Below are 27,672 nucleotides of genomic sequence, written 5' to 3'. Positions count from 1 at the left end.
TGTGGAACCTCTTTATCTGGGACTGCCCACATGACAGCACCTAAACCCATACTATCTGTGTAAGATTCCTGAGATTTACCAGTAACAGACCTACACCTGTGCCTTAACCCCTGCAGTTGCACAGCCCAAATGTGATAGGATTGATGAGATTGCTTTGTGCACTGATAAAACTCCACTCTTACAGAAATAATGTGAGTATACTTACGATTTAAGAATGCAGCAAACAACACATTTTGTCAGATGATAGAGATTCCAGATCCTGAAGGCGGCCTAACTTCCCTAACAAGTGATGCATGTGCAGGGAGAACCCAGACACAAAAAGAGCTTTAATGGAGTCGGTGTCATTACCTTGAGGGCCATGAAGGATTGCCATAGATGTTTTTCATGTGATTGCCAGTATTCGGCGATAGCAGAGTAGGCAGGGAACCGAGGTGGGTAGGCTGGTAAAGTCTGAGGTCTCGTTATCAGCCCCATCAAAACCCTGTCCAGCATGATCGTGTGTTCTTCTTGCTGCATTTGTATGTGACATTGATTTTCCATTTACTGTTGCTGTAACTTTTGTAGAATGACCTCCAAACATGCACATGCATACATTGCCATTATTTTACACAAAACACATGAAAAATGAACCTAACTCATCACTATTTTTGTGCTAACACTTAAAGGGTAGGAACCATAACCATGCTCAATAGATCATCCTGGTACATTGCCTGGTCAGTACCAGACGGACAAACAGTGATCCGTGAGCAGAGAGAGATAAGCTAGCTCATGAAACATTACAGAATGAGACATAAGCACTCCACTTTGCAGTTAAATAGAAAAGCATTAGATGTTTCTGCATGGTGGCGTAAGACAGTGGATGCACACACTGCTCTTGATGCATGCATGTCAAATTGAACACTGCTATGCACATGCAGTCAGCTGGTAGGTGTGTGGCTACAACAGTCTCTTTGAAGTGTTTAAGGGGCAAATAGTATGTTTTGAGAAACTCTGATTTACACCAACATTAAGCTACTTCTGGAGCTTATCAGATTTGTCACCAGTTTCCCCAAGATAAAAATTAACTTCTGTTTGCGATGACCTGAGAAATTAAAGAATTATTTTATTATTTTGTTTATTTTAAAGTAACTTTAAGGATGAAGGCCACATGCTTCCAGTTGAGAAGTTAAGAGTTGTAGGATTTTTCTCCTCTGGTATTCTCTGATGTCATCATCAACCATCAAAAATAGAGTTCATAGCTTTACTTACTTGGAATGTGCTTCACTCACTCACTTACTTGATTTTTTTCCTGAATGCATATGCACTGGTTTCTGTATCTTCCACAAAATAATTTCTACTTTCTTTAACTCTCTCCATCCATGACCATAAAGCCACAGTTCTGAGCACTGAGTTGCTATCAAAACACCAGAAAAGGAAAACTCCTACCTGTTGGTACACCCAGAAATTCAGTTATTGTTGATGAAAATAAATGTTAGTGACTACTTGCTGATCCACATATGCACAGGAACATATCATTTTTGCATTTTTTCATGCAGGTACTACTCTCAAACATGTAGTGGGCTGCCTGTGATGTAATAGTTAAAGAGCGTACAGTGCACTATCCAGTTCATTTATATGTATAACATTGACATACATATTAGTATGTGGCACCTTTTTTGGCCTGATGACAGTGGCATTGCATCAGGCGATGGCTTCTAGAGGTACCTAAAGTGCGATGGAGCAGTCCTGATTCATGATCTCTAAGCTGCCACTTACAACTCCCAGAGAAGGTTGTATGTGGCTCCAAGGTGTCCCAATGTGCCCAATAGGGCTTAGATCAAGTGACCTGAGGATGCCACTCAAGCCGTGTCATGTCTTTGAAGTGTATATAAAACTATTATGACAGAATTTCAGAGTGATAGAGTTGTAAATTATCTTGCAGAAGGTAAAATTCACGTTGGAATGCTGTATCAGAGAAATGGGCACACATTACTGGACAATATGTTCCTGTATCAATTGCTGGTGATAGACAATGTCAGTTGTGTCAAGGCCTCCCATTTTATTCCTTGTAAATGTCCGTCACACAAGAATACTGGCACTACGTCACCAGTGTTTGGCCATCAAGCCAAATAGAAAAAATGTGCTCTGTTGTTCACAAGTGAATCATTGTGTTATGTGGAATTTGGCGTACATGTACCTGTCACTGTCACTGGCATGAACCTATACATACTGCAGCTCATCATACAGTTGACATTTTACGTGGGTAAGAGTAAGTTTTGTACTCCATAGTGAAGAGGTGGTTCTGGATGGTATCACTATTCACTGTTTGTGTTGTTGCTATAGTTTAGCACTGAATAGGTGAACAATCTGCTGAACTCTGGGCTGGCAATCTGCTATAGCAGTCCACAATAACCGAAGGCAGCCCGTCATTAAGACATAATTGCTCACAGCAGTTGACTGGAAGTGGTGTTTTTCCCTGTACTGTTGTTGTTTGTTGTTGTGGTCTTCAGTCCTGATAATGGTTTGATGCAGCTCTCCATGCTAATCTATCCTGTGCAAGCTCCTTCATCTCCCAATACCTACTGCAACCTACAGCCTTCTGAATCTGCTTAGTATATTCATCTCTTGGTCTCCCTCTACGATTATTACCTTCCACGCTGCCCTCCAATGCTAAATTTGTGATCCCTTGATGCCTCAGGACATGTCCTACCAACCGATCCCTTCTTCTAGTCAAGTTGTGCCACAAACTTCTCTTCTCCCCAATCCTATTCAATACCTCCTCATTAGTTACGTGATCTACCCACCTAATCTTCAACATTCTTCTGTAGCACCACATTTCGAAAGCTTCTATTCTCTTCTTGTCCAAACTATTTATTGTCCATGTTTCACTTCCATACATGGCTACACTCCATACAAATACTTTCAGAAACGACTTCCTGACACTTAAATCTATACTCGATGTTAACAAATTTCTCTTCTTCAGAAACGCTTTCCTTCCCATTGTCAGTCTACATTTTATATCCTCTCTACTTCGACCATCATCAGTTATTTTGCTCCCCAAATAGCAAAACTCCTTTACTACTTTGTCTCATTTCCTAATCTAATTCCCTCAGCATCACCCAACTTAATTCGACTACATTCAATTATCCTTGTTTCGCTTTTGTTGATGTTCATCTTATATCCTCCTTTCAAGACACTGTCCATTCCATTCAACTGCTCTTCCAAGTCCTTTGTTGTCTGTGACAGAATTACAATGTCATCGGCGAACCTCAAAGTTTTTATTTCTTCTCCCTGGATTTTAATACCAACTCCAAATTTTTCTTTTGTTTCCTTTACTGCTTTCTCAATATACAGATTGAATAACATCGGGGAGAGGCTACAACCCTGTCTCACTCCCTTCCCAACCACTGCTTCTCTTTCATGTCCCTCGACTCTTATGACTGCCATCTGGTTTCTGTACAAATTGTAAATAGCCTTTCGCTCCCTGTATTTTACCCCTGCCACCTTTAGAATTTGAAAGAGAGTATTCCAGTCAACATTGTCAAAAGCTTTCTCTAAGTCTACAAGTGCTATAAATGTAGGTTTGCCTTTCCTTAATCTTTTTTCTAAGATAAGTCGTAAGGTCAGTATTGCCTCACGTGTTCCAACATTTCTACAGAATCCAAACTGATCTTCGCCGAGGTCGGCTTCTACCAGTTTTTCCATTCGTCGGTAAAGAATTTGTGTCAGTATTTTGCAGCTGTGACTTATTAAACTGATAGTTCGGTGATTTTCACATCTGTCAACACCTGCTTTCTTTGGGTTTGGAATTATTATATTCTTCTTGAAGTCTGAGGGTATTTCGCCTGTCTCGTACATCTTGCTCACCAGATGGTAGAGTTTTGTCAGGACTGGCTCTCCCAAGGCCGTCAGTAGTTCTAATGGAATGTTGTCTACTCCCGGGGCCTTGTTTCAACTCAGGTCTTTCAGTGCTCTGTCAAACTCTTCACGCAGTATCATATCTCCCATTTCGTCTTCATCTACATCCTCTTCCATTTCCATAATATTGTCCTCAAGTACATTGCCCTTGTATAGACCCTCTATATACTCCTTCCACCTTTCTGCTTTCTCGACTTTGCTTAGAACTGGGTTTCCATCTGAGCTCTTGATATTCATCCAAGTGGCTCTCTTTTCTCCAAAGGTCTCTTTAATTTTCCTGTAGGCTGTATCTATCTTACCCCTAGTGAGATAAGCCTCCACGTCCTTACATTTGTCCTCTAGCCATGCCTGCTTAGCCATTTTGCACTTCCCTTTGATCTCATTTTTGAGACATTTGTATTCCTCTTTGCCTGTTTCATTTACTGTGTTTTTATATTTTCTCTTTTCATGAATTAAATTAAATATTTCTTCTGTTACCCAAGGATTTTGACTAGCCCTCGTCTTTTTCCCTACTTGATTCTCTGCTGCCTTCACTATTTCATCTCTCAAAGCTACCCATTCTCCTCCTACTGTATTTCATTCCCCTGTTCTTGTCAATCGTTCCCTAATTCCCACTCTGAAACTCTGTACAACCTCTGGTTTAGTCAGTTTATCCAGGTCCCATCTCCTTAAATTCCCACCTTTTTGCAATTTCTTCAGTTTTAATCTACAGTTCATAACCAATAGATTGTGGTCAGGGTCCACATCTGCCCCTGGAAATGTCCTACAATTTAAAACCTGGTTCCTAAATCTCTGTCTTACCATTATATAATCTATCTGATACCTTTTAGTATCTCCAGGATTCTTCCATGTATACAACCTTTTTTATGATTCTTGAACCAAGTGTTAGCTATGATTAAGTTATGCTCTGTGCAAAATTCTAACAGACGGCTTCCTCTTTCATTTCTTAGCCCCAATCCATATTCACCTACTATGTTTCCTTGTCTCCCTTTTCCTACTGTCGAATTCCAGTCACCTATGACTATTAAATTTTCACCTCCCTTCACTACCTGAATAATTTCTTTTATCTCATCATACATTTCTTCCATTTCTTCGTCATCTGCAGAGCTAGTTGGCATATAAACTTGTACTACTGTAGTACGCATGGGCTTCGTGTCTATCTTGGCCACAATAATGCGTTCACTATGCTGTTTGTAGTAGCTTACCTGCACTCCTATTTTTTTTATTCATTATTAAACCTACTCCTGCATTACCCCTATTTGATTTTGTATTTATAACCCTGTATTCACCTGACCAGAAGTCATGTTCCTCCTGCCACCGAACTTCACTAATTCCCACTATATCTAACTTTAACCTATCAATTTCCCTTTTTAAATTTTCTAACCTACCTGCCCGATTAAGGGATCTGACATTCCACGCTCCAATCCGTGGAATGCCAGTTTTCTTTCTCCTGATAATGATGTCCTCTTGAGTAGTCCCCGCCCGGAGATCCGAATGGGGGACTATTTTACCTCCGGAATATTTTACCCAAGAGGACGCCATCATCATTTAACCATACAGTAAAGCTGCATGCCCTTGGGAAAAATTACGGCTGTAGTTTCCCCTTGCTTTCAGCCGTTCGCAGTACCACAACAGCAAGGCCGTTTTAGTTAATGTTACAAGGCCAGATCAGTCAATCATCCAGACTGTTGCCTCCTGCAACTACTGAAAAGGCTGCTGCCCCTCTTCAGGAACCATACGTTTGTCTGGCCTCTCAACAGATACCACTCCATTGTGGTTGCACCTACGGTACGACTATCTGTCTCGCTGAGGCACGCAAGCCTCCCCACCAACGGCAAGGTCCATGGTTCATGTACTATGATTTTAAAATATAATAGTAATAATAATAATAATAGACAGTTGAGCATAGAAAGTGGTGGTGATATCGGCCTCCCATACCCATTTGCGTAATACAGGATGATCAGTTCTTAACCCATCCAGCTGGTGGGGAATTTTTTCTCCCACTGGTTGCCAGCCGGAAGCAGCACTGGTGAGGGGTATATTTTCCCTCCACTGCGAAGTCATTGTTTGTGTAGAAATCTTGGGCAGGTAGCAACTGTTCATTAGACAACGCAATACAGTGTGTTGTATGTAAATGTTTCAAGTAAAATGGGAGAAATGTAAGTATTCTATTCACCAAAGAATATTCACATATGATAATTTATGTGACAACCGTACTATATTTACTATGTACTCTTTCATCCGCACCACAGGCACGGCAGCCAGACTCGCCAGCAGGCCACGTGCCGTGAAACCAGTTGCGTTAGCAATTGATTGCTGCTGCAACAAAAGCTGTTTCATGCTGCATTCATAGACACAATCCTCTGATAATGTGCATTATTGAGATTCCTTCGCAAGACTGTAGAAGGATTATAATTTATATGTGCTGTATCATAGATAGTTTCAGACAATATATTGCCTAAATTAAATATGCCTCACAGAGAATCAAAAAGCAATCACAGTAATTACTGGCCACAGACACCATCTGCAGCTACTCTATGGTAACCATAATCTGGAATAGCAGAGCAATATGGCAACAGTGAATAGAACAGATGGAATGATTAAGCTCATTCTCTGAGTGGTTGTTGTTTTATAGCTGTCCTGTAAACAACAAACTGTCAGTTACTTTATTCTTCTGGTTCCAGTATTTATTACGTACGCACATAAACAACTGATATTCACTGTTAATTTTTAATATGTTTTGCCAAATTCATTGTAAATTTTTTACAGCATTTGATATTAATTTTCTTTAGCAAATTCACCATTAACTTTTTACCAAATTCACAGATTTTTTCCAGTTTTGGTGCTATTTTCATTGTGGCATCAAAATTTATGTGGGAAAGGCACTGTCATTCCAAGATTATATACGAATTCAACCTTCCGGAGATTTTAAGTTGGAATGCAGTTTCAACAGTCAATAAGTATCCATTACGAATGTTAGTAAATTGCCACCCTCAGATGTATAACATTTTGATACTGCAAAATTACAAATTTCTCGAAATCTCATAAAAATTACCAATTTCACATTATTTTGCTAAAAACAGACAATTTCATGAAATTTTCGTGGCTATAGTAATCGCATTATGTTACAAAAGAATGCTTTATCATCATTTAAAAATTCTCCAACTGAATAACAAATTTTTTTATGTTAAACCTACTGTGGAATTGTTTCTCTTTTGGTGTGTTATAAATTTTCATGGCCATGTCCTGTTGGCTCTGGCCATCTAGTTTTAATCTATGAGAGGGAAACCTGAAATCATCTTTGTTTCTATTGTCATACACATTGTGGGAGTTCCCTGTAAATAATTCTAAATTGTTATATATGAAGATAAATTATTCATAAATGTAAATAAACACAATATTCGAAATACTTAGAACCCTAAATAGTGGACACGTGAATCCTTAAGATTATTGTTAAATGTATTACTAATAATAATTCTATGCGGTAATAATATTGTATTTATCTACTTACATTTCCCCAAAAGATAATGTCATATTTTACAACAGACTCGATGTATCTGTGGTAAACTATTTTTCTTTCACAAGACAGTATTATGATTGTTGTTGGTGTGGTGGTCTTCAGTCCAGAGACTGGTTTGATGCGGCCGGCCGAAGTGGCCGTGCGGTTAAAGGCGCTGCAGTCTGGAACCGCAAGACCGCTACGGTCGCAGGTTCAAATCCTGCCTCGGGCATGGATGTTTGTGATGTCCTTAGGTTAGTTAGGTTTAACTAGTTCTAAGTTCTGGGGGACTAATGACCTCAGCAGTTGAGTCCCATAGTGCTCAGAGCCATTTGAACCATTTTGAACTGGTTTGATGCAGCTCTCCCTGCTACTCTATGCTGTGCAAGCTTCTTCATTTCCAAGTAACTACTACACCCTACATCCTTCTGAATTTGCATCACAACATGTCCTTCCCACCTATCCCTTCTTCTAGACAATTGGTGCCACAAATTCCTCTTCTCCCCAGTTGTGTTCAATACCTCCTCATTAGTTATGTGATATACCCATCTAATCTTCAGGATTCTTCTGTAGCACCACATTTTGAAAGATTCTATTATTTTCTTGTCTAAACTATTTATCGTCCATGTTTCACTTCCATACATGGCCACACTCCATAAAAATACTTTCAGAAACAACTTCCTGACACTTAAATCTATACTCGATGGTAACAAATTTCTCTTCTTCAGAAATGCTTTTCTTGTGATTGCCAGTCTACATTTTATATCCTCCCTACTTCGACCGTCATCAGTTATTTTGCTCCCCAAATAGCAAAACTCATCTACTACTTTAAGTGACTCATTTCCTAATCTAATTCCCTCAGCATCACCAGATTTAATTCGACTACATTCCATTATCCTCGTTTTGCTTTTGTTGATGTTCATCTTGTATCCTCCTTTCAAGACGCTGTCCACTTCGTTCAACTGCTCTTCCAAGTCCTTTGCTTTCTCTGAGAGAATTACAATGTCATCAGCGAACCTCAGAGTTTTTATCTCTTCTCCATGGATTTTAATACCTACTCCAAATTTTTCTTTTGTTTCCTTTACTGCGTGCTCAATATACAGATTGAATAACATTGGGGAGAGGCTACAAACCTGTCTCACTCCCTTCTCAACCACTGTTTCCCTTTCATGCCCCTCGACTTATAACTGCACAAATTGTAAATGGCCTTTCACTCCCTGTATTTGAACCCTGCCACCTTCAGAATTTGAAAGAGAATATTCTAGTCAATGTTGTCAAAAGCTTTCTCTGAGTCTACAAATGCTAGAAATGTAGGTTTGCTTTTCCTTAATCTACCTTCTAAGATAATTCGTTGGGTCTGTATTGCCTCACGTGTTCCAACATTTCTATGGAATTCAAACTGATCTTCCCCAAGGTCAGCTTCTTACCAGTTTTTCCATTCGTCTGTAAAGAATTTGTGTCAGTATTTTGCAGCCGTGACTTATTAAACTGATAGTTCAGTAATTTTCACACCTGTCAACACGTCTTTGGGATTGGAATTATTATTTTCTTCTTGAAGTCTGAGGGTATTTCGCCTGTCTCATACATCTTGCTCACCAAATGGTAGAGTTTTGTCAGGGCTGGCTCTCCCCAGGCTATCAGTAGTTCTAAAGGAATGTTGTCTACTCTCGGGGCCTTGTTTCAACTTAGGTCTTTCAGTGCTCTGTCAAATTCTCATGCAGTATCATATCTTCCATATCATCTTCACCTACATCCTCTTCCATTTCCATAATATTGCCCTCAAGTACATTGCCCTTGTATAGACCCTCTATATACTGCTTCCACCTTTCCGCTTTCTCGACTTTGCTTAGAACTGGGTTTCCATGTGAGCTCTTGATATTCATCCAAGTGGCTCTCTTTTCTCCAAAGGTCTCTTTAATTTTCCTGTAGGCTGTATCTATCTTACCCCTAGTGAGATAAGCCTCCACGTCCTTACATTTGTCCTCTAGCCATGCCTGCTTAGCCATTTTGCACTTCCCTTTGATCTCATTTTTGAGACATTTGTATTCCTCTTTGCCTGTTTCATTTACTGTGTTTTTATATTTTCTCTTTTCATGAATTAAATATTTCTTCTGTTACCCAAGGATTTTGACTAGCCCTCGTCTTTTTCCCTACTTGATTCTCTGCTGCCTTCACTATTTCATCTCTCAAAGCTACCCATTCTCCTCCTACTGTATTTCATTCCCCTGTTCTTGTCAATCGTTCCCTAATTCCCACTCTGAAACTCTCTACAACCTCTGGCTCTTTCAGTTTATCCAGGTCCCATCTCCTTAAATTCCCGCCTTTTTGCAGTTTCTTCAGTTTTAATGTATAGTTAATAACCAATATATTGTGGTCAGAATCCACATCTGCCCCTGGAAATGTCTTACAATTTAAAACCTGGTTCCTAAATCTCTTTCTTACCTTCATATAATCTATCTGAAACCTGCCAGTGTCACCAGGCCTCTTCCATGTGTACAACATTCTTTCATGATTCTTAAACCAAGTGTTAGCTATGATTAAATTGTGCTCTGTGCAAAATTCTACCAGGTGGCTTCCTCTTTCATTCCTTAACCCCATTCCATATTCACCTACTACTTTTCCTTCTCTTCGTTTTACATACTACAGCTCCCCATGAATATTAAATTTTTGTCTCCTTTTACTATCTGAATGATTTCTTTTATCTCATTATACATTTCCTCAATCTCTTCATCATCTGCGGAGCTAGTTGGCACATAAACTTGTACTACTGTGGTAGGCATGGGCTTCATGTTGATCTTTTCTACAATAATGTGTTGACTGTGGGACTATTTTACCTCCGGAATATTTTACCCAAGAGGAAACCATCATCGTATAACCGTATAGTAAAGCTGCATGCCCCAGGGAAAAATTATAGCTGTAGTTTCCTCATTCTTTCAGCCATTTGCAGTACCAGTACAGCAAGGCCATTTTGGTTGATGTTACAAGGCCAGATCAGTCAATCATCCAAACTGTTGCTCTTGCAACTACTGAAAAGGCTGCTGCCCCTCTTCAGGAACCACACGTTTGTCTGGCCACTCAACAGATACCCCTCCATTGTGGTTGCACCTATGGTACAGCTATCTGTATCGCTGAGGCACACAAGCCTCCCCACTAACGGCAAGGTCCATGGTTCACGGGGGATTGAAAGTGCAAAAATGTTTTAACTAGTTTGCCAAGTAGTTTATGTGAAGATTACAATAATTTTTTCCTTAAATGTGTCCCCAGGAATTTGGTGGAATGTGCTTCCTTAAGTTCTGATTTTTATGGGTAATTGGCGAGTTACTTTGACAGTTTGGTTTGAAATTACATTAGTTTGGTCTTCGACTTGTTTAACTTTAATCCATTTAGATCAAACCAATGTTTTAATCTGTTTAGGGTTTTTGTTCCATAGTTTCACTTTCAGTGAATACAGATGTACCATCAACAAATAAAACTGAGTGTGAAGTTTTATTTAAGGGCAGATCAACTATGTACATTAGAACAGGATTGTAACTGAAATGGAACTGCTTGTGAAATAACTTTCCAGTGTGAAATATAATTCCTTTGCATGGTGTGACAGCTGTCCTTTGCTTTGAGTGTGTTAAATATGATTTAAACCATTTCAAAGCACAGTCGTAGATGACAAATCTATGTAATTTATGGAGCTGTAGGCAGTGATTCAGAGCCATATCCCTTTGTAAGGTCACAGAAACTTTCTGTGATCTTTTGAGACTTGCCCAAAGATAATCAGTATAATCACGTTGTTTCTATAAATTTCACGATGACACGCATTGTAGCCTTGCCTTTCCGTAAATCAAACTGATTTAGTGTGGTGATAAATTTTTGTATGAAATTTTGGATCTGGGTTGCAGCAGTGTTTTCAAACACTTTGTTCAAGTTTTTTGTTTGATAATCATGGTTACTCTTTCTTTTGGTATAACTTGTTTATTATTTTTGCTGTTGCTGCGGGTAGATGTTTCTCTTGATTAATTTTTCCTATTCCTCATATAATTGCTTTAACATTGAGAGAAGATTTACTGTTTGATAGTTTCCTACATCTCATTCTTAGCCTCTCTTGAAGAGCAGCTGTACTGCTGCATACTTTAGTGCATCTGATTCCTGATGATATACTAGAAACACCTTTAATTACTGTAGCAGGTATTTCATCACATACAGATGAATTTTAAACATCGTTTTTAGTTGCTGTCTATTTCATGATATAAACATATAAAATTTAAATTTTTTTAAATATACTTTTCTACTACTTTAGGTGTGATTATTTCAAATTTAGATAGTGCCCTACTGTTATCCTGATCCAAACCAAAGGGATGTGCATTGCCTAGGTTCCAACTTATATCAGCATGTGATTTTTATTCATTTATTTTTTTTTAAAACATCATTGATATTCTTATATTTTTGGGGTATTTCTAATGGTGGTGGTACCGAACTTAGTTTTCGAGATGTATGGATTCCCAACTATGATACTAAGTTCAAATTTTATAACTGACCATAATGCTTTTGATTTTTAGATGCGTGGTTCAGAATGAATCTTTTGTGTGTAATTTCTTTTGCCAACTTTTCCATCCTTCTCAGTTTAACTTTATAGTTATATTTATAACTTTGTAGTTACAATTTATAAAGTTTGCATTTGTATTACTTTTTGGTTCATTGTGTGATTGCCTTTTTCAAGAACTTGACACTTTTATGCCAGTGCCAGTTTGCTTGCCATTTTTATGGCAGATTAAAGGAAGAAATATTTTGCAAAAGTCTTTCAGGAAGTTCATATATTCTTTGTTGAAGTGTCATTTGATGCGCATTTTCATAATGCCTCAACCACCACCCCCTAATACAATATTGTCAGAGATCCATAAATCAAAGCAGAACTTTCTTGTATAATCAAATGTATAATTTGTCAGAATGATATCTGTACAGGTTGTAGTTCACACTTTCTCTATTGTGAATTATGTGAAGTTTAACTTGAAATCGTATAATTGAATCATATCACTAAATCCTTTGTATTCGCTGAATGCATTTATTAAGTTTATGTTAAAATTGGCACCTATCATAATCCTTCTCTTTTATCTTTTGTGAGTTTACATAAGACACTCCTGGGTTTAAAAAGAGATAGCTTAGTTATTTCTTTGTCTGGGATTCTATGTATTGAAATTATTAGAATATTGTGACCAGCAAATTCTACACAGTAATTTTCAAATGTGCTTTCATCATTTAGAAAATTAAAATTCTCTGTTACCTTATTTATTAAAGAATGTTTATTGGGTATTCATGAGCTCTGGAGTGTTCTCTCAGCAAACTAGGAGCTACCTTTAACTCAACTGCTAAGTTGTGTTGTGCAGTGGCTAAGACACTGGACTTACATCGTAAAAGAGTGGTGTTCGAATTCGCATGCGGCCATATAAGTATAGGTTTATTGTGGCTCTGCAAAGTCTGTTCAGGTGAGTGTTGGGATGGATTCTAGAAAAAGGACACAACCAATTTTCTTCCCTTGTTCTTGCCCTATCTGGGCTTGAGCAGATCTGTCTGACAGGATGTTCAACCCTAGTCTTCATTCCTTTTAATTCAGTTCCATTCTAAGTAATTAATGCTGTATGATCATAGTTGCTCTCTGTAAAAAGTCAATAATTGATGATACTTTGCTGTGTTTATTCTTAATGAAGCATTGATTGTTCTGTCATGATGATGTACATTATTTTTCTTTAGGTTGAGATTTATTGACAGATCAAGACCAGTTAAGCCCCCACCACCAGTCAACCCTGCTGTTGTAGATGCAGCTAATGCACTTTTGAATACATCAGTCAGTGTGAGTAACCTGTGTAACTTTAAGAGATTCAAAACTAATTCAGAAATTAATATTCCTCCATTTATGGACATAAAATGTTGAAGATAGATAAAATAACTCAACATGCCAGAGCAACATGTGGCTGTAAAGCACAGTTTCCATTCACATGTTATTTTGGTTGAGACAGCAACTTTCTTTTTTGTCTATCATAGCTGCCTAATACAATACCAGCCATGTCATTTATTTTTAGTCTGTGGCAGAGTTGTCACTTGCAATTTCAGAAATCTAAAAACCAATTTTATTGTCCTGTGTTTGAACAGTTGTATTGGCAACTTTTCTTTATGACTTTACTGAGCAGTATAAAGCAAAAATTTAATATGCTTTACATTTTTATTTTTATTTATGTGTAAAACATATGTAAAACCTGTTGTGTGAATTGTACCTCATGTCAGAAATTATTGAATACATGATATTGCTTGGTTGTTGTATCACATGACAGAAAATCATGACATCTCTGTGATCATAATATTTCTAATTACTGTCTATAGAGCCCGTTTTATGCTACCATAAGCTCATGGTGCACGACATCTTTTAAAGGTGAACAGAGGATAAATGTGCCCTCCCCACCACCATATACCAACCTGCTCAATCTACTCCCCCACTGACTGCCAACATTCCAAATTCATTGCCAATGTGCATTAACAGCGGTACTAGCCTCAATGTGGGTTTGGTAGCTTCTCTTTTGTTATGATTCTAGAGGTATCCATGTCCTGCTAGCATTTGAGTAAATATTATTTTGTTGTCAAGAACAACCATAGGTTGTTATGAAGAAATGTATTGCTGTGAGGGCTATATTTATGCACAGGCTACCGAGGCTGCAGCGGAGGGGCTTACACCACAAGGAGGCCTGCACTACAGAAATTTAAAATAAAAATTTTGTTTTAATACTGTAGTGCAGACCCTCTTATAATTAAAAAAGACATAGACATAACTGTTTTGTATGGGCTTATTCAGCTAAATTACTCAGTGAACAGAGATATGAATTAAGTTAACATTCACTTATGACATCACATTTCCTCTCACCTAATTCCCACTGGTACACTGTCAAATGTGTGGCACTCCAATTTGAAAAGTCTCTAACACTTTGGAAAAAAAGTGGTTACCCGAATTTTGGCAGTTTTATGTGAGGTTGGTTCTGTAAAAAATCAATTTCTTCCGTACTGTTTTACATCCAAACATGGACTCCTTTTCTCTCAAAAAAAATTAAGGTAACTTCATTCATTAACAAGTTATCATTACAAATGTAAAAGATACTTTAAAATTCATGGTATCTGACAGTAGATCGTGAACAATTCAAACCAAATGTGTTTTTAAAAAGAGTTATGACGGTATTTTTATAAGAAACATTTTTGTCATAATAATTGTATTACTACTAATTTACTCTAGTTAAAATATGTTACTTTAAAACTGTTGCACTAATGTTTGCCAGGACATGAATCTCACTTCTTGTTTTCCTTTTAAAAAATATAGTTGTTCGCAACTATGTTTATAAATAGTGTTGAATACTATACTTACTTCAGTTCCTTTCATTTCTAATCTCAGAAATTAACTAAATTATACAATTTCACAGTAAAGTTTCATAAATAATAAACCTTGAAGATTGTGTAATAGGCTTTTAATTTGAAAATTTCTCTGAAATGCTATCTTTTGCATGTCATGTATCGTAAACATTGCCCTGGTTTGGCACACATCATGTATTCAGCCTAGTGTTCTTCAGATCCTAAATGTGGTCCTTATTGCAGTACTAATTTTAAAATTGATGTGCTGTTGTTAAGTGTGTTTACTAAAAGGCAAAAAATTGTTCGGAAAGCCACTATTTGTGTGAAATTTTGTGCAAATTTACCTCTCTAATCAGTATACAAGTATTTCTTAAGAGAACAGTGCTCATATATGATGGCACAATTGTCAGAAATGCATTTCCCACTGGACCAATACATATAGAAAAGTTCTGTATGAATGTGAGCAAATGAAAGAAATTATCCATCAGACACTGGTAAAACAAGAAAATTCCTGTAAAAATGGAAGAGTGAAAAAGTTTTGAAAGTGATTAAGTCCTCATCAAGAAATGAGTAATTAAAGTAATGATATATTGCTATTTTATTACAAATATAAATGTTGGTAGTTAATTTTAATAGGCAATTAGTAACTGAACAATTCATTTCCTTATCTCTCTGGTGATAAGGGTGAAAATGTGTGTACTCATTTATTAAAAACTGTAGAACATCTTGTTGGGTCACATATTACAGTTAACTCCTAGATGTGAAGTCTACAATACATAGTTCACAATGTATGTCAGATGATGTGCAGTTATAAAGTAAGTGTGTGTTGGAGGACTTTCAGGCTCTCTCTGTGTGCTTCAGTCATCACCATTGGTGTGACATGTCAACCGCAACAATCTATGAAGGCCAGTTAATGTGCTACAGTGGGACAATTCATTTTCTAGATAAACCAAAGGGCAAATCCTGTGTACCGTCACAGTTTTGTGAAACCATCTTCATGTGGCAATCAAAACAGACAGAGCCTTGCTGTCAGTGTTGTAACACTGGGACATACTAGAAAATTCCTGGACAGTTGAGAAACTAGACTATTGCTGGAGTTGTCAGAAAACAAATGAAAACCAAGTAAAAAAAAAACATAAAATTGAATTTGACACTCCTGTATCATTACCCAGGAGTAGAACATTCAAAGGTGCTCAAAGTGGTGACCCTGGACACTGTTACACTGGTGCTCTCATTGAATGAAAGAATTATTTACGGCTTCCAGTGTTACCTGCTGAAGAGAATTAAAAGCAAGCACGATACGTTCCTGCATGTCCTCTGGAGTTGATGGAATGTCACGATGGACAACGTCTTTAATGCATCCCCAAAGAAAAAAGTCCAGAGGATTTAAATCAGGAGACCTAGCACGCCAAATAACTGTTCCTCCTCAACCAATCCCTCTGGCAGGATACCTTCGGTTCAGAACATGACGTGCACGCAAGACAATATGTGCTGGACATCCATCGTGTTGGTACCACATAAGCATTCTGGTTCTTAGGGGCCATCCAGAAGAGGAGGAAGAATTCGTCTGAGGAAGTTGGCATACACTGTGCTGTTTGGACTACCATTGATGAAATAAGCGCCAATAATTGTAGTACCAAGCATCCCACACCAGATGTTAACTCTCCATTGACGCTGATGTTCCACCTGTCTAAGCCATCGGGGACTGTCGCTGGACCAATAATGCAGGTTTCTTGTATTTACCTGTCCTTTGTTTGAGAAGGAACATTCATCAGTAAATAGAACATTGGAGAAGAAGTTCGGGTTGGCAAGGATTTGCTGCTGTGCCCACTGACAGAACTGTACACGTTTCTGGAAATCATTCCCATGCAATTCTTGTTGTAGGTGTACATGGTAAGGATGGAACTGGTGACGTGTAAGAATATGATGTACACTGGTTTTAGGAAAGCCAATCTCGTGTTCAAGCTGTCATGTGCTCACATGTAGATTCATAGCAACGGGAGTGAGAACAGTAACTTCAGCAGCTTCTTCTGTGCGAGTGCTATGACGATTGCATTGTCGTGGGTTGAAACTTCCCGTTTCCTGAAGCATCGCAACAAGATAAGAAAACATCCGTCAGGAAGGTGGGTTCTTGTCATGATATCGCTCTCTGTAGAGTTCCGCTGCCTGCGTAACATTTTGTCTACCTTCAACAACAAACAATAAAAGAAACGTTATGTTGATGCAGTTTGTAGGAAGGACAGCCTTTACTGTATGCCTACTCTACTCAACAGACTTTAAAAGGACTAAACTACTGTACTAAATGTGCCCGTACATAAGAAAACAGTATTGCAGTTACTGTTCTGCTAACCTACATTCCCCATAGATGAGTAGCACTTCTACCTTCTATTCGTTGGTGTACATTCTACTCACACAACTCTTCAACTGACAATGGTTGACGGAATGACAGGTGTGCATTCTACTTATGTTTACATTTGTCCTCTATCAACGCCAGCTCGTGGATGTGTTCCATTACCCCAAGTACCTGCACTAAGTGCTGGTAGCGTCAATGTCACTGTTCTGTAATGTAATTAATAATGTGTTTCAGTGACTGGTACACAGTGATAAATTTTTGAATAGGTCTTTAGGAGAGGAAATGAATTACTAAATAAAAAATACAGGGTGCCATTTAAGAGAGTCGTACCACTGTTCATGTCTTTGTAAAAAACAAAGCTACAATGAAGGCAGTCGTGCTGATTGATGTCCCCCTGATGGCTAAAGAGCATTAGTTTGAAACATTTTGTAATTTGCATCTGGACAAACAGTTATTGATGGTGGTCAAGATAAATGGGACTCTCTCTCTCTCTCTCTCTCTCTCTCTCTCTCTCTCTCTCTCTCTCTCTTGCACATGTGTGTGTACTTGTATTACTGCTTTTAGTCTCTAATGCTTCTGCTTTTCGGTGAGTGGTCTCCTTTGCTCCTGAAGTAGTTAACATTCTACCAGAACTTTCTAGTACAGGAATTTTGATCTACTATTGATGTGATGTAGAAATGTCGCTTAACTAGCTTTATTAGTAGAATTAATCAACAGTTGGCATCAACAGATTTAAAACGCACGTGCGCGCGCGCGCGCGCGCCACACACACACACACACACACACACACACACACACACACACTCTCTCTCTCTCTCTCTCTCTCTCTCTCTCTCTCTCTCTCTGTGTTACATTAACTTTTTAGTCAAACTACCCATACCACCACCTCTTCAGATACACAGTGTTGCACGTGAAACAACATATACCTTTTCTAATACAATCTGTATAAAATGGAAAGTATTGGCATCTTGCTTGATTTGTTGCTTACTGTACCTATATGACTTTATTTGATGAAAGAAACATCATTTCATTGTAAATAATATATTTGTTACTTGTTGCGGTGGTAAGTGCACTTCATAGACAGTTTTCCTAAAAGTATTTTCTCCATTAACTAACTTGTATTACTTTTATGTTTACCAGGATCTAATTTACTTCTGTTTGTATCTAAACTAAAATTTAATTATATTTTGCAACCTTTAAAAGAATACAAAAAGATGTGTACTTTTTGTGATTATTTTTTGAAAAATGTTTCAGCTTCTTAAACCAACTGGCTTGAAGTATATAATAGCAGTCAACAATGGATTTGATATGATACTGACAAAGTGTTGGCAGTGTCGTGAATTGACATGTTGTATGGCTGCACTCCTGATAACATATTGTATTTACAAAACGGAGACAGATGCTACTGTTCTTATATATTCAGCATCAGATATGGAGGAAGTGCCATTGGATAAATCACTGTCTTTCAATGAAACAATTTCAACAATGAGAGCGGTAAGATTGAATTGACTGAACATGATACCAAGGATCAAAAAGTAGTGTATACGCTTTAGAAAGTTTAATATCTTAAGAATGAGTTTAGACTTTATATTGAATACTAGTGTGTTGATTTCATAACTGCAAGTTCAGGTAAAGGCTAAAGACTTATATTCATCTCAGACTCAATAAATAATGTGTTCAGAAAAGTTAAAAGTATAAAAGTTCTCAGAAAGGTGTGATGTTGTCTTGTCTTAAATGTTATTTAATGTCAAACAATGGAAAATCACAATAGGATAACAACAGTATTATGAAAAGGATAAATTGTTACTCACCATATAGAAGAGATGCTATTTGATGATATATACATGGTCATGTGATTTATGCTGAAAGTATTCTGATTCAAAGTTATTGGTCATCTGCCCATGCAGGTGTAGCTACTTTCACTGCCAAATGAATGTAATTGATTTTTGAAGCTGATAGAAATACCGTACTGTAAACCATTGTCTACCAGTATCTTATAGTGCACAAGACCATTAAGTAGTAGGTAGTCACATAAACATGGAGCTGCATGCCATAGCTCAGCCACGAATCCCTCTTCTCCCTTTGCAGTGGTGTGTGTGTGTGTGTGTGTGTGTGTGTGTGTGTGTGTTTAATACCACTGCACACTCACTGTTTACAATGCCAGGATGTTCTCATAATTGCATAAATGAGTTGAACTATATCATTTATGGTCAGTCACTAAATCCGCAAAGTGTGTTTTAGAGGCTACCGTATTTGATTAGGTTAGGTTAGGTTAGGTTAGGTAATGCTTAACAATTCCTATTCTGGACACATTGCTGTGGAGACTTGATTTGAGTAAGAATTAAAAGTATGTGGAACAAATATGGGGTCAACTCTGTATATGATGGTGATGGTTGGTTGGTTGGCTGGCTGATTTGGGGGAGGAGACCAAACAGTGAGGTCATTGGTCACAACAGATTAGGGGAGGATGGGAAAGGAAGTGGGCTTTGCATTTTCACAGGTACCATTTGCCTGAAGCGATTTAGGGAAATCACAGAAAACCTAAATCAGTATGGCCAGATGCAGGTTTGAACTGTCAACTTCAATTAGAGTCCAGTGCGCTAACCAGTGTGCTACTTTACTCGGCTGTGATGAATCTAGTGAATCAGCAGTTGTAAAAGGAACTCTTCCAAGAACCATTAAGTAGTGTCAGTGTAGAAATGTAATACAGACATTGTACTACTTACGAATATTGCAGGTAGGGCAGAGACATGTCAAAGAAAAGTCTGAGCAGAGAAATTTGTTTTATAGTAATACAGAAAAATGTTGGAAAGCTAATAAGACTGCTATAAGAATTGTCTGAGAAGTAAAGGTTCAGTGGTTTCTGTTCATTGGAAAATAGTTTTATTTGATAAAATTTTCATAACAGTTTTCTGCCATTGTCCAGATACATGTACAGCCTGAGCTCTGGCTTTTATATATGAGTGTTCCCACCTGTCACCAAAATAACATTTTACTCAATTTTTTATCTCATTATTATCATAAATAATGTTGCTCTATAAAATATGAATTCTGTAAATTACCTTGATGAAGTGGAATGCACTTACTGGTATAATACTTCAAAAAATTCGGATGTGCTGATGGGTCTGTGGAGATAAAATGAAAAATAGCATTCATATTAAACTACTACGAGAATAATGTGACAGTTAATAAAATTACATTTTCCTTTACAAATGTCTTTTATTTCAGTTGAAAGCTATTGCCAAGAATTTTGATGCAACTACATTATGAACATATCTATGTGAAGAATATAGTCTTCTAATATCATCATCGATATGATTCTGACATTTGTCTTCCTACCTGGCCATACTGTGGCAGCTGAGCATAATGCAGTTGACTTGACCTTTTACATTTTGTAGATTTAGTTTTGTGCAGAATATCACCAGGGGAAAAATGTTCTTGACGTCTGTCATGCTCTATAAGTTCCACTTGTCATCTTTGTTTTACCTTATGAACATTAACCATGAATGAGCATTTCAAATTCCAAGACATTAAATAGAGGTAGATTAATGTCACCATATTCTGAAACTGTAAGGTGTGCTGCACAGCAGTTATTTACAGCAAATATTTTGCAAAATTATCAGGGATATAGAAATAAATACTGTAGGTAAGGAAGGAAGATGGTACTCTCCAGTCTGCCAGTGTATTAAGACTTTGTTAATCAGCGTTAAATTTGTGATCTTGTGTTCTAAAGACTTTGACTGCCAGAAATCCCAAGTTGGGTATGCCTTGTGTATTCACCAGACAGCAGCTTCTCAAGACCTGGAGTCGTAGCCACAAGAGAACTGCTTTACAGCATCAACATTGTGCTCAGGAAGGGCAGTCCCTGGTTACAAGCTTCAGGTTTGCTGTTGTCTGTCAGTCAGAGGCAGGTGGTAGCCATTCATACAATCACCCTTCCACAGGTGTCTTCTCTTGAACTGTCCAATGGAATTTCTGTATGATGTCAGGTATCACATGACAACTGAAATAGGATGGAATATAGGGAAGGCCATCCTCAGAAACCATCACAGCTATCTAGAGTTAGGTTTTCCAGGGTTTCCCTGCCTCACTTAAATAGAATGAGGATGTGTGCTTTCTACTTAACCAAATTCTAACTGCCTGATGCTTCTTCCAATGTGCACATTTCATGCCGCATAGTGCAGTCATCTCATAGGTTTGCCTTTCCTCTGTGTACTATCATTGTTCTCTCCCTCATAACACTTCTTTTTCTAAAGTGTGGCTCACTCTACAATGATTCATTATGTGTACTAAAATGTGAGTTACAGTCGTTGTTGTTGTAGAAATGTGTCAATGTAGTCATTATTAGTGAAGTTATGGCACCACTACATGTGTTAACTTTGATTCTCTTCATATTTATGAAGATAGCAAATTCTTTTATGGTTATTACATATTGTGTATTATATTGTTTTGTTTTATTGTATGGGGAGCAAAGTAACTTACAGCAAAAGTAAATAGGATATAAAATATAAATTGGCAGTAGTAAGAAAATATTATCTGGAAAAGAGAAATAAATTATCGTTGAATATAAACTGAAGCGTTACAAAATCTTTCTGAAAGTATTTGTCTTGGCCTTACAAGGAAGTGAAATGTGGTAAGATAACAGAAACTCTTTGAGCTGTGGTGTTACAGAAGAATGCTGAAGAAAGGACTTATTTTCGGGGGGGGGGGGGGGGCTGGGGGGGGGGGGCGGCCGAGAGAGAGAGAGAGAGAGAGAGAGAGAGAGAGAGAGAGAGAGGGGGGGGGGGGGAGGGGGGGAGGGAGTTGGAGAGGGATATGCTAAAGATACAGTATAGTATGCCGGTTCAAATGGCTGTAGGTTGCAGTTGTTATGGCAAGGTGGAGATAATTGTACATAATAGACTACCATCGAGAGCTCCTTCAAACCAGTCATCTGATTGAAGACAATGTGATCAATGGTAATTTAACGTGCGGAACCCATGTTCTTTGTGTTTGGAAATAAATAAAAAGTTTTTAATTGTTCAGTAATTTTTACATTAAATACTGAAATAATTCTTATTGATATATGCTTTTACTGATGCATTGTCTAATCACATGTTCATTTTTATGTAACATTAAGAAAGCTTTATAAAGTATTCCAATTGTGCAATATTTTTGTTTCTAGCGTTGTTCTGCTGCTAAAGTGAATATGGCACAACCTGTAATGTGGGCACAGAAAAACAAAAAGGCAGTTGATGTGTTTGTTGTTATAACAAATAACAACAATGAAACAAGTTCTGCCTCTTTACCAACATGCTTAAATCAATATAGAACTGAAATGAATCTTCCTCAAACAAAGTAAGTCCAAATAAACTGAAACATCTATTTACATTACATTCCTCTTTTTTGATAACATATCTGTGTTAAGTTGATGACCAAATCCTGTGAACTTGTCTGGAGTTAGTTACACTATGTCACCAAAAGTATATAGATACTCATTGCTCTCCATCAAGAGGTGTAAGACCTCCTTTTGCTGTTCAGTTCCATCTTTAATCCTTGAGCAGAACTTCACACTAAAATCTAGTTTGCTGAAGCATGTTTGAATAGGGGTTCCACATTTTGGGCAAATTTATCCACCCCACAACATGTACTGTAGCCCAGCAAGATGTTGAGTAGGGCTCAAGCCATGCCTGTTAGCACGCCTCATGATTTTTCCCACACAATGAGGAAAGGATCATTGCTTTGCAGATAGAAGAATTGTCTTTCTGAAAAAGTCCCTCTGTCATTACTAGTGCTTAAAATGTTTAGAAAAAAAACTGTGTTCCTTTTTCCATCAACCAAATTGGTAGTCCCAGCTCACACCAGGTAAAACAGCCCTAGGCCATCACGCCAGGTTTACTAAATTTCGCTGTTCACTCAAACATCCACTAGGTGCACATATGCTTGTGTGACTGCCACGTTTATACTGCAGATACATAAAACCTTGTTCTTGTTGTGTGATGAATAAATGGTAGCTTTAAGCAATGTTGTATATCTTTCTATTGTGATCAGTGACTTCTGGACAACTGTGACCATCTGATGAGTCCTTTTGTCCTTTGAGGGCTCATTCTGTTATCTTTGTACCAGATCTACAAGGGTTGTCTTCTGCAGCAAATGACATTCCTGAAAATTTTAAATGAAATTAGCTTTTGTCTAGCTCATACATTAGGATACTCTGTGCTTTTATGTGCACATCTCCACTATAGATGTTGAGTTTGGTTCATACCAGAACTGGTAGGAGACCAGTACATTGGCAGCTGTTCGTTGTCATGAATTGGATATTTCCATGTAGTAAGTGTTGAGAGTGGCCTTTTTAACTTTCTTTAATGAGATTCCAATTTGCAGGAATGCCACTTCTCAAAACAGAACTACATGTAATGGCCACTTCTCAGATGTCATTATAGCTGCTTCACCAGCTGGTAAATGACATCAGTCAGCTATTCTCTGAGCCCATCTTCTTAAATAGAACTGCCACAGTGTGTTATGTTAATTATTGCTCCACAAAATGTTTTTCTCTCTCCTAGTTGATTGGCGTCACTGCATATGCAATAAGAGACAACACCCAACATTTACCAGTGTTATTTGGTGTGTTTCTGGATACTTAGTCACAAGTTCCCATACATCACATTGAATATTCATGGCACCTGGAGAATATCCTAACATTATGCAGTTCCTCAGTGAGAACTGCAGTGGATGATTGAAAGTTTGCCTAAGTCAGCTCGTTGCAGTTGTGGACAGGTCACACAAATAATTGACCTGGATATAATTAGGTGAATTAAAATTGTGGCCTTGATTCATTATGCCTGTTTCAGGAATTCATCTGCTCGTCTTGGAAATTCATGAACTCTGTGGAATGAATTACCTGTTCTGGTCTGTCATATCATCTTAACAGACTGCTAAATGCATCTTGATGGTACACATGGTGGATAATGTCACTATATCTAGCATGCTTTTTGCGTGTTGTCAGAGTACCTTTAATAAAGTAGTAATCTACTGCAACATTTTTACTTGATATGGACTAGATTTGATGAAATCTTTGTCATCAAACATCATCGTCGTCATCTCACTTCTGCTAACTTTTCAGGAAAGATGAAAAACATGTTACATGAAATCTTTGTGCTTTATATTATTGATACTTTTGTCACATGATCTGTGTGTTGTCAGCTGTGTAATTTCATATGAAGTAGACAAGAAAAACACATTGTGTGCAGAATAAAGGAACTTATATTTTGGAAATGTTTGGATTTACTATTGAATCTGATACTCACTATTCCAGTGGTTACTTGATAGACTGGTTATATTTCATCATGTTGAAGCTGATTCCAAAATGTATTCATTTAAACAAAGAATATTACATAGGTTGCATATTTTTTATGAAAGCACTAAAATGGAATCCAGACAATTCTTGAACATTTATGAAAAACAAGTTACAATCTTTCTCAACAGAATGAGTATTATTCCTGCAATAACCAGCCCTCAAATACATAACACTCAGCATTCATCCATTGGGTTGTAGAGACCCTCTTCATCTATCTCAATGTAATCACATTCTTCTGTTGACTCGGTGATCTGATGAGAAAGCTCACATCATTACAGTCTTTTTGGTCACCACCATAATGTTTTTTTCTGTGTGTGTGTGTGGGGGGGGGGGGGGGTTACTAGTCTGAACCAACATCAGATTTTTGGAAAAGTTTGCCTCTTATCTTCACGGTTTCTCTTGAATGAGTGAAAATTATTCATTTAATTCTTGAAATTTGTAGTTTAAATATTGTCCCAGTGTTTGTTATGTACAAAATGAGTACATTTATCATGTGGGCAACACACAGTGGTTCATTGGTAGTTTATGTGCAGATCCCATATGACAACATCATTTTGCATAGGTAAACAGGACTGGTGAAGCACACCTACCTCGTGGTAGTAAAGTCTCTGAGGTTTGGCTGCGCATTCACTCTTTAAAACTTGTAGTACCCCTGTCCTGGATGTTTCATATGCTTACCCTGACTTTTCCAAGACTGCTAAGAAAAGCATCCCTGTAAACTGTGACAGTTATTTTGGTTACCTTACTGAGACAAAATAAAATAATTGTTTGATTTTATCCTTATTGTTGTAAAACAAATACTGAAACAGCTTCATATCGTTAATCATCAATAGATGCCACTAGAAATAAGTATGTCTCTTATCATAGTGCCTGCATTTGGAGAACTGCAGAAATGAAGTGGTATAGTACCTATAAATAATGAATGTGAAATGCTATCAGTATAAAAATACAAGCAGTAAAAGTAAACAAACCTAACAGACTTAGTAACTTAACAAATGTGACAGAAACTATCCATCTGAATTTTAACTCGACTCTTTTTGTGGCAACAACATCTCTCTCTCTCTCTCTCTCTCTCTCTCTCTCTCTCTCTCTCTCTCTCTCTCTCTCTCTCTCTTCTCCTTTTTGGAGTGCATGGAATTACTGTAATAACCATAGATCCTTTTCTACATAAAACTACAGACGTAAGGCAGCAGTTCACCTCGAGACTCAAATCAAAATATGAGAGCAGAAGCTGGCAAAAGGAAATGTGAAGTTGTCTATTTGATAGAGCTTATTAAAGGGAAATCATTTTCTGACATTCACAGACCATTGGAATTGTCAGGGTTTGCATTTAACCTATGATTTTCATACAACAAAATAACAAATAATTGTAGATGTGTGAACGTTATTCATACATTTACTGATAGATTTTACTACAGGGACAACAAAATGGCATAAAAATAGTTTTTGTAAAAATTGGAAATGTTGGGATATCAGAATAAAATTTCCCGGTTTTGAAGACACATCAATTCGAATAAATTGACACAGCATGAAATACGATAAAATTTTATTCAGATGTGCCACTTCGAAAGACTCCATTGGCGTTTCAAGTTGAACACCTCAGATATAGAATGTTTTATTGTAGAAACTGTGGGGTATGGCATTTCAGCATGTGAAATATGGATATTGTATATTGTGTGTATGTAATTAGTAGTCTAGTAAAGTCAATTTCAACTAATGGATGTCGAGTATCAATTATTCACAAGCGAGAAAAGTACTGTGGTCAGCTTCATTGCAAAGCTGAAATTAATTCTTTCAACTTCTGATGCCCAATCCTCTATTAGTCCCTCTCCTTTTCCACCCCCTCTCCGTCCATCTCCTTTTCCAACCCCTCTCCGTCCATCTCCTTTTCCGCCCCCTCTCCTTTTCCGCCCCCTCTCCTTTTCCGCCCCCTCTCCTTTTCTGCCCCCTCTCCTTTTCCACCCCCTCTCCTTTTCTGCCCCCTCTCCTTTTCCACCCCGTCTCCTTTTCCACCCCCTCCTCCACCCATCTCCTCTGCCCAAAATGTTTATCAAATTTGGTTGAAAATGTTCCAGGGGTTTAGGATAAGGTTTACACCCATGGCTTTTCCTGTGCGTATTAGTGTCACGTATATTTCACATACATTTAGTAAATTTCACACATAGGTGTTTGCATATTTCACCTGCTTACCTAGCGAGTTGCACAATGCAGTTTAATTTTGTGCATCTCAGAGTTTCATCTGTCATGGACACTCGTCATACTATGATATAATTTTACCAATACATTCAGTGGTATGTTTGAATACTGCTGTACCAGATGAAAATACACTCACCGGACAATGGTGGGTTCTTTGTTTTGCTCCAGGCGGAGACTGAGTGGATACTACGACTCATAAAATATTAGTTCACTTTATTCCAGCATTGATAAGAAAATTTACTTAACTTTCCACAGGGGGTGTCAAAGGGATTTACAACTTTTTCTGAAGATAGTCTCTCACCCAGAGTACATTTTACAATAAATTTCACATTGAGTTTTGCCTAACACATTGAACACACAGCTGGCCTACTAGAAGACAATGCTGTTGCCTTAGTCGATGATCTCAGACTGGCAAGAACTGTCCTGTACTTGGCCATAAGTAGAAATCCAGATGTGGCAGTGTAGCAAAATGTTTGTGGACATGACTATACGCTGGTGCCGCTCATTTGTCAGTGGGGCTTGCAGCGAATATCGTTTCTTGTGGTTGCATTGCGTGATATCAGCTTTGCTTTGGCACCTCATTCTTCAGATGACACCACAAATACTGCCTGAAAAATGTGTGGCGAATACAGTTAGTAGCAAAGAAGGAAAAAATTGAAATGTTGTGCTTTGCGCAGCAGTTTCACTGCATGAACAGCAAAAATTTAGTAAGTGATAAACTTTCTCCTTTTGTCATTTTGCATGTTGTCAACGAGTAGTTGTTGCGTAAAGGTTTGAAATTCTATGTCTAATTCATTGCAAGTCACTAAGTGCTCTCATTCTCAAGTACTGGGAGAATAAAGTATGGGTATCTGTGCATCATATGTTACACTGCTTTCTCACCCTTATAAACCCCGATCTTTGGTATGTAAATAGTTCTTGTCCCCACAGCAGTTCTTTCCAGTCAGTCAGTGATGTGTGTACAAAGTTTGGTTGAAGCAGTTCCAGTGGTTTACAGGGACATGCGGTATGCACATA

General features: G+C 37.8%; 1 protein-coding gene across 1 annotated transcript in view; it reads left to right on the top strand.

The window, feature by feature from the left end:
- LOC126471274 (RNA-binding protein Ro60-like) overlaps nucleotides 1-27,672 on the top strand; it is a 116,196-nt gene that overhangs the window by 72,216 nt on the left and 16,308 nt on the right. The window contains exons 9-11 of the mRNA XM_050099392.1: nucleotides 13,133-13,232; nucleotides 18,378-18,617; nucleotides 22,288-22,460. Coding sequence (XP_049955349.1) covers nucleotides 13,133-13,232; nucleotides 18,378-18,617; nucleotides 22,288-22,460 — 513 coding nt within the window. The remainder of the gene's footprint in view (nucleotides 1-13,132; nucleotides 13,233-18,377; nucleotides 18,618-22,287; nucleotides 22,461-27,672) is intronic.

This window comes from Schistocerca serialis, chromosome 3 (genome assembly GCF_023864345.2).
Source record: "Schistocerca serialis cubense isolate TAMUIC-IGC-003099 chromosome 3, iqSchSeri2.2, whole genome shotgun sequence".
Classification (NCBI taxonomy): domain Eukaryota; kingdom Metazoa; phylum Arthropoda; class Insecta; order Orthoptera; family Acrididae; genus Schistocerca; species Schistocerca serialis.
The sequence above is the reverse complement of the archived record's forward strand: the minus strand, read 5'-3'. Positions and strand labels throughout refer to the sequence as shown.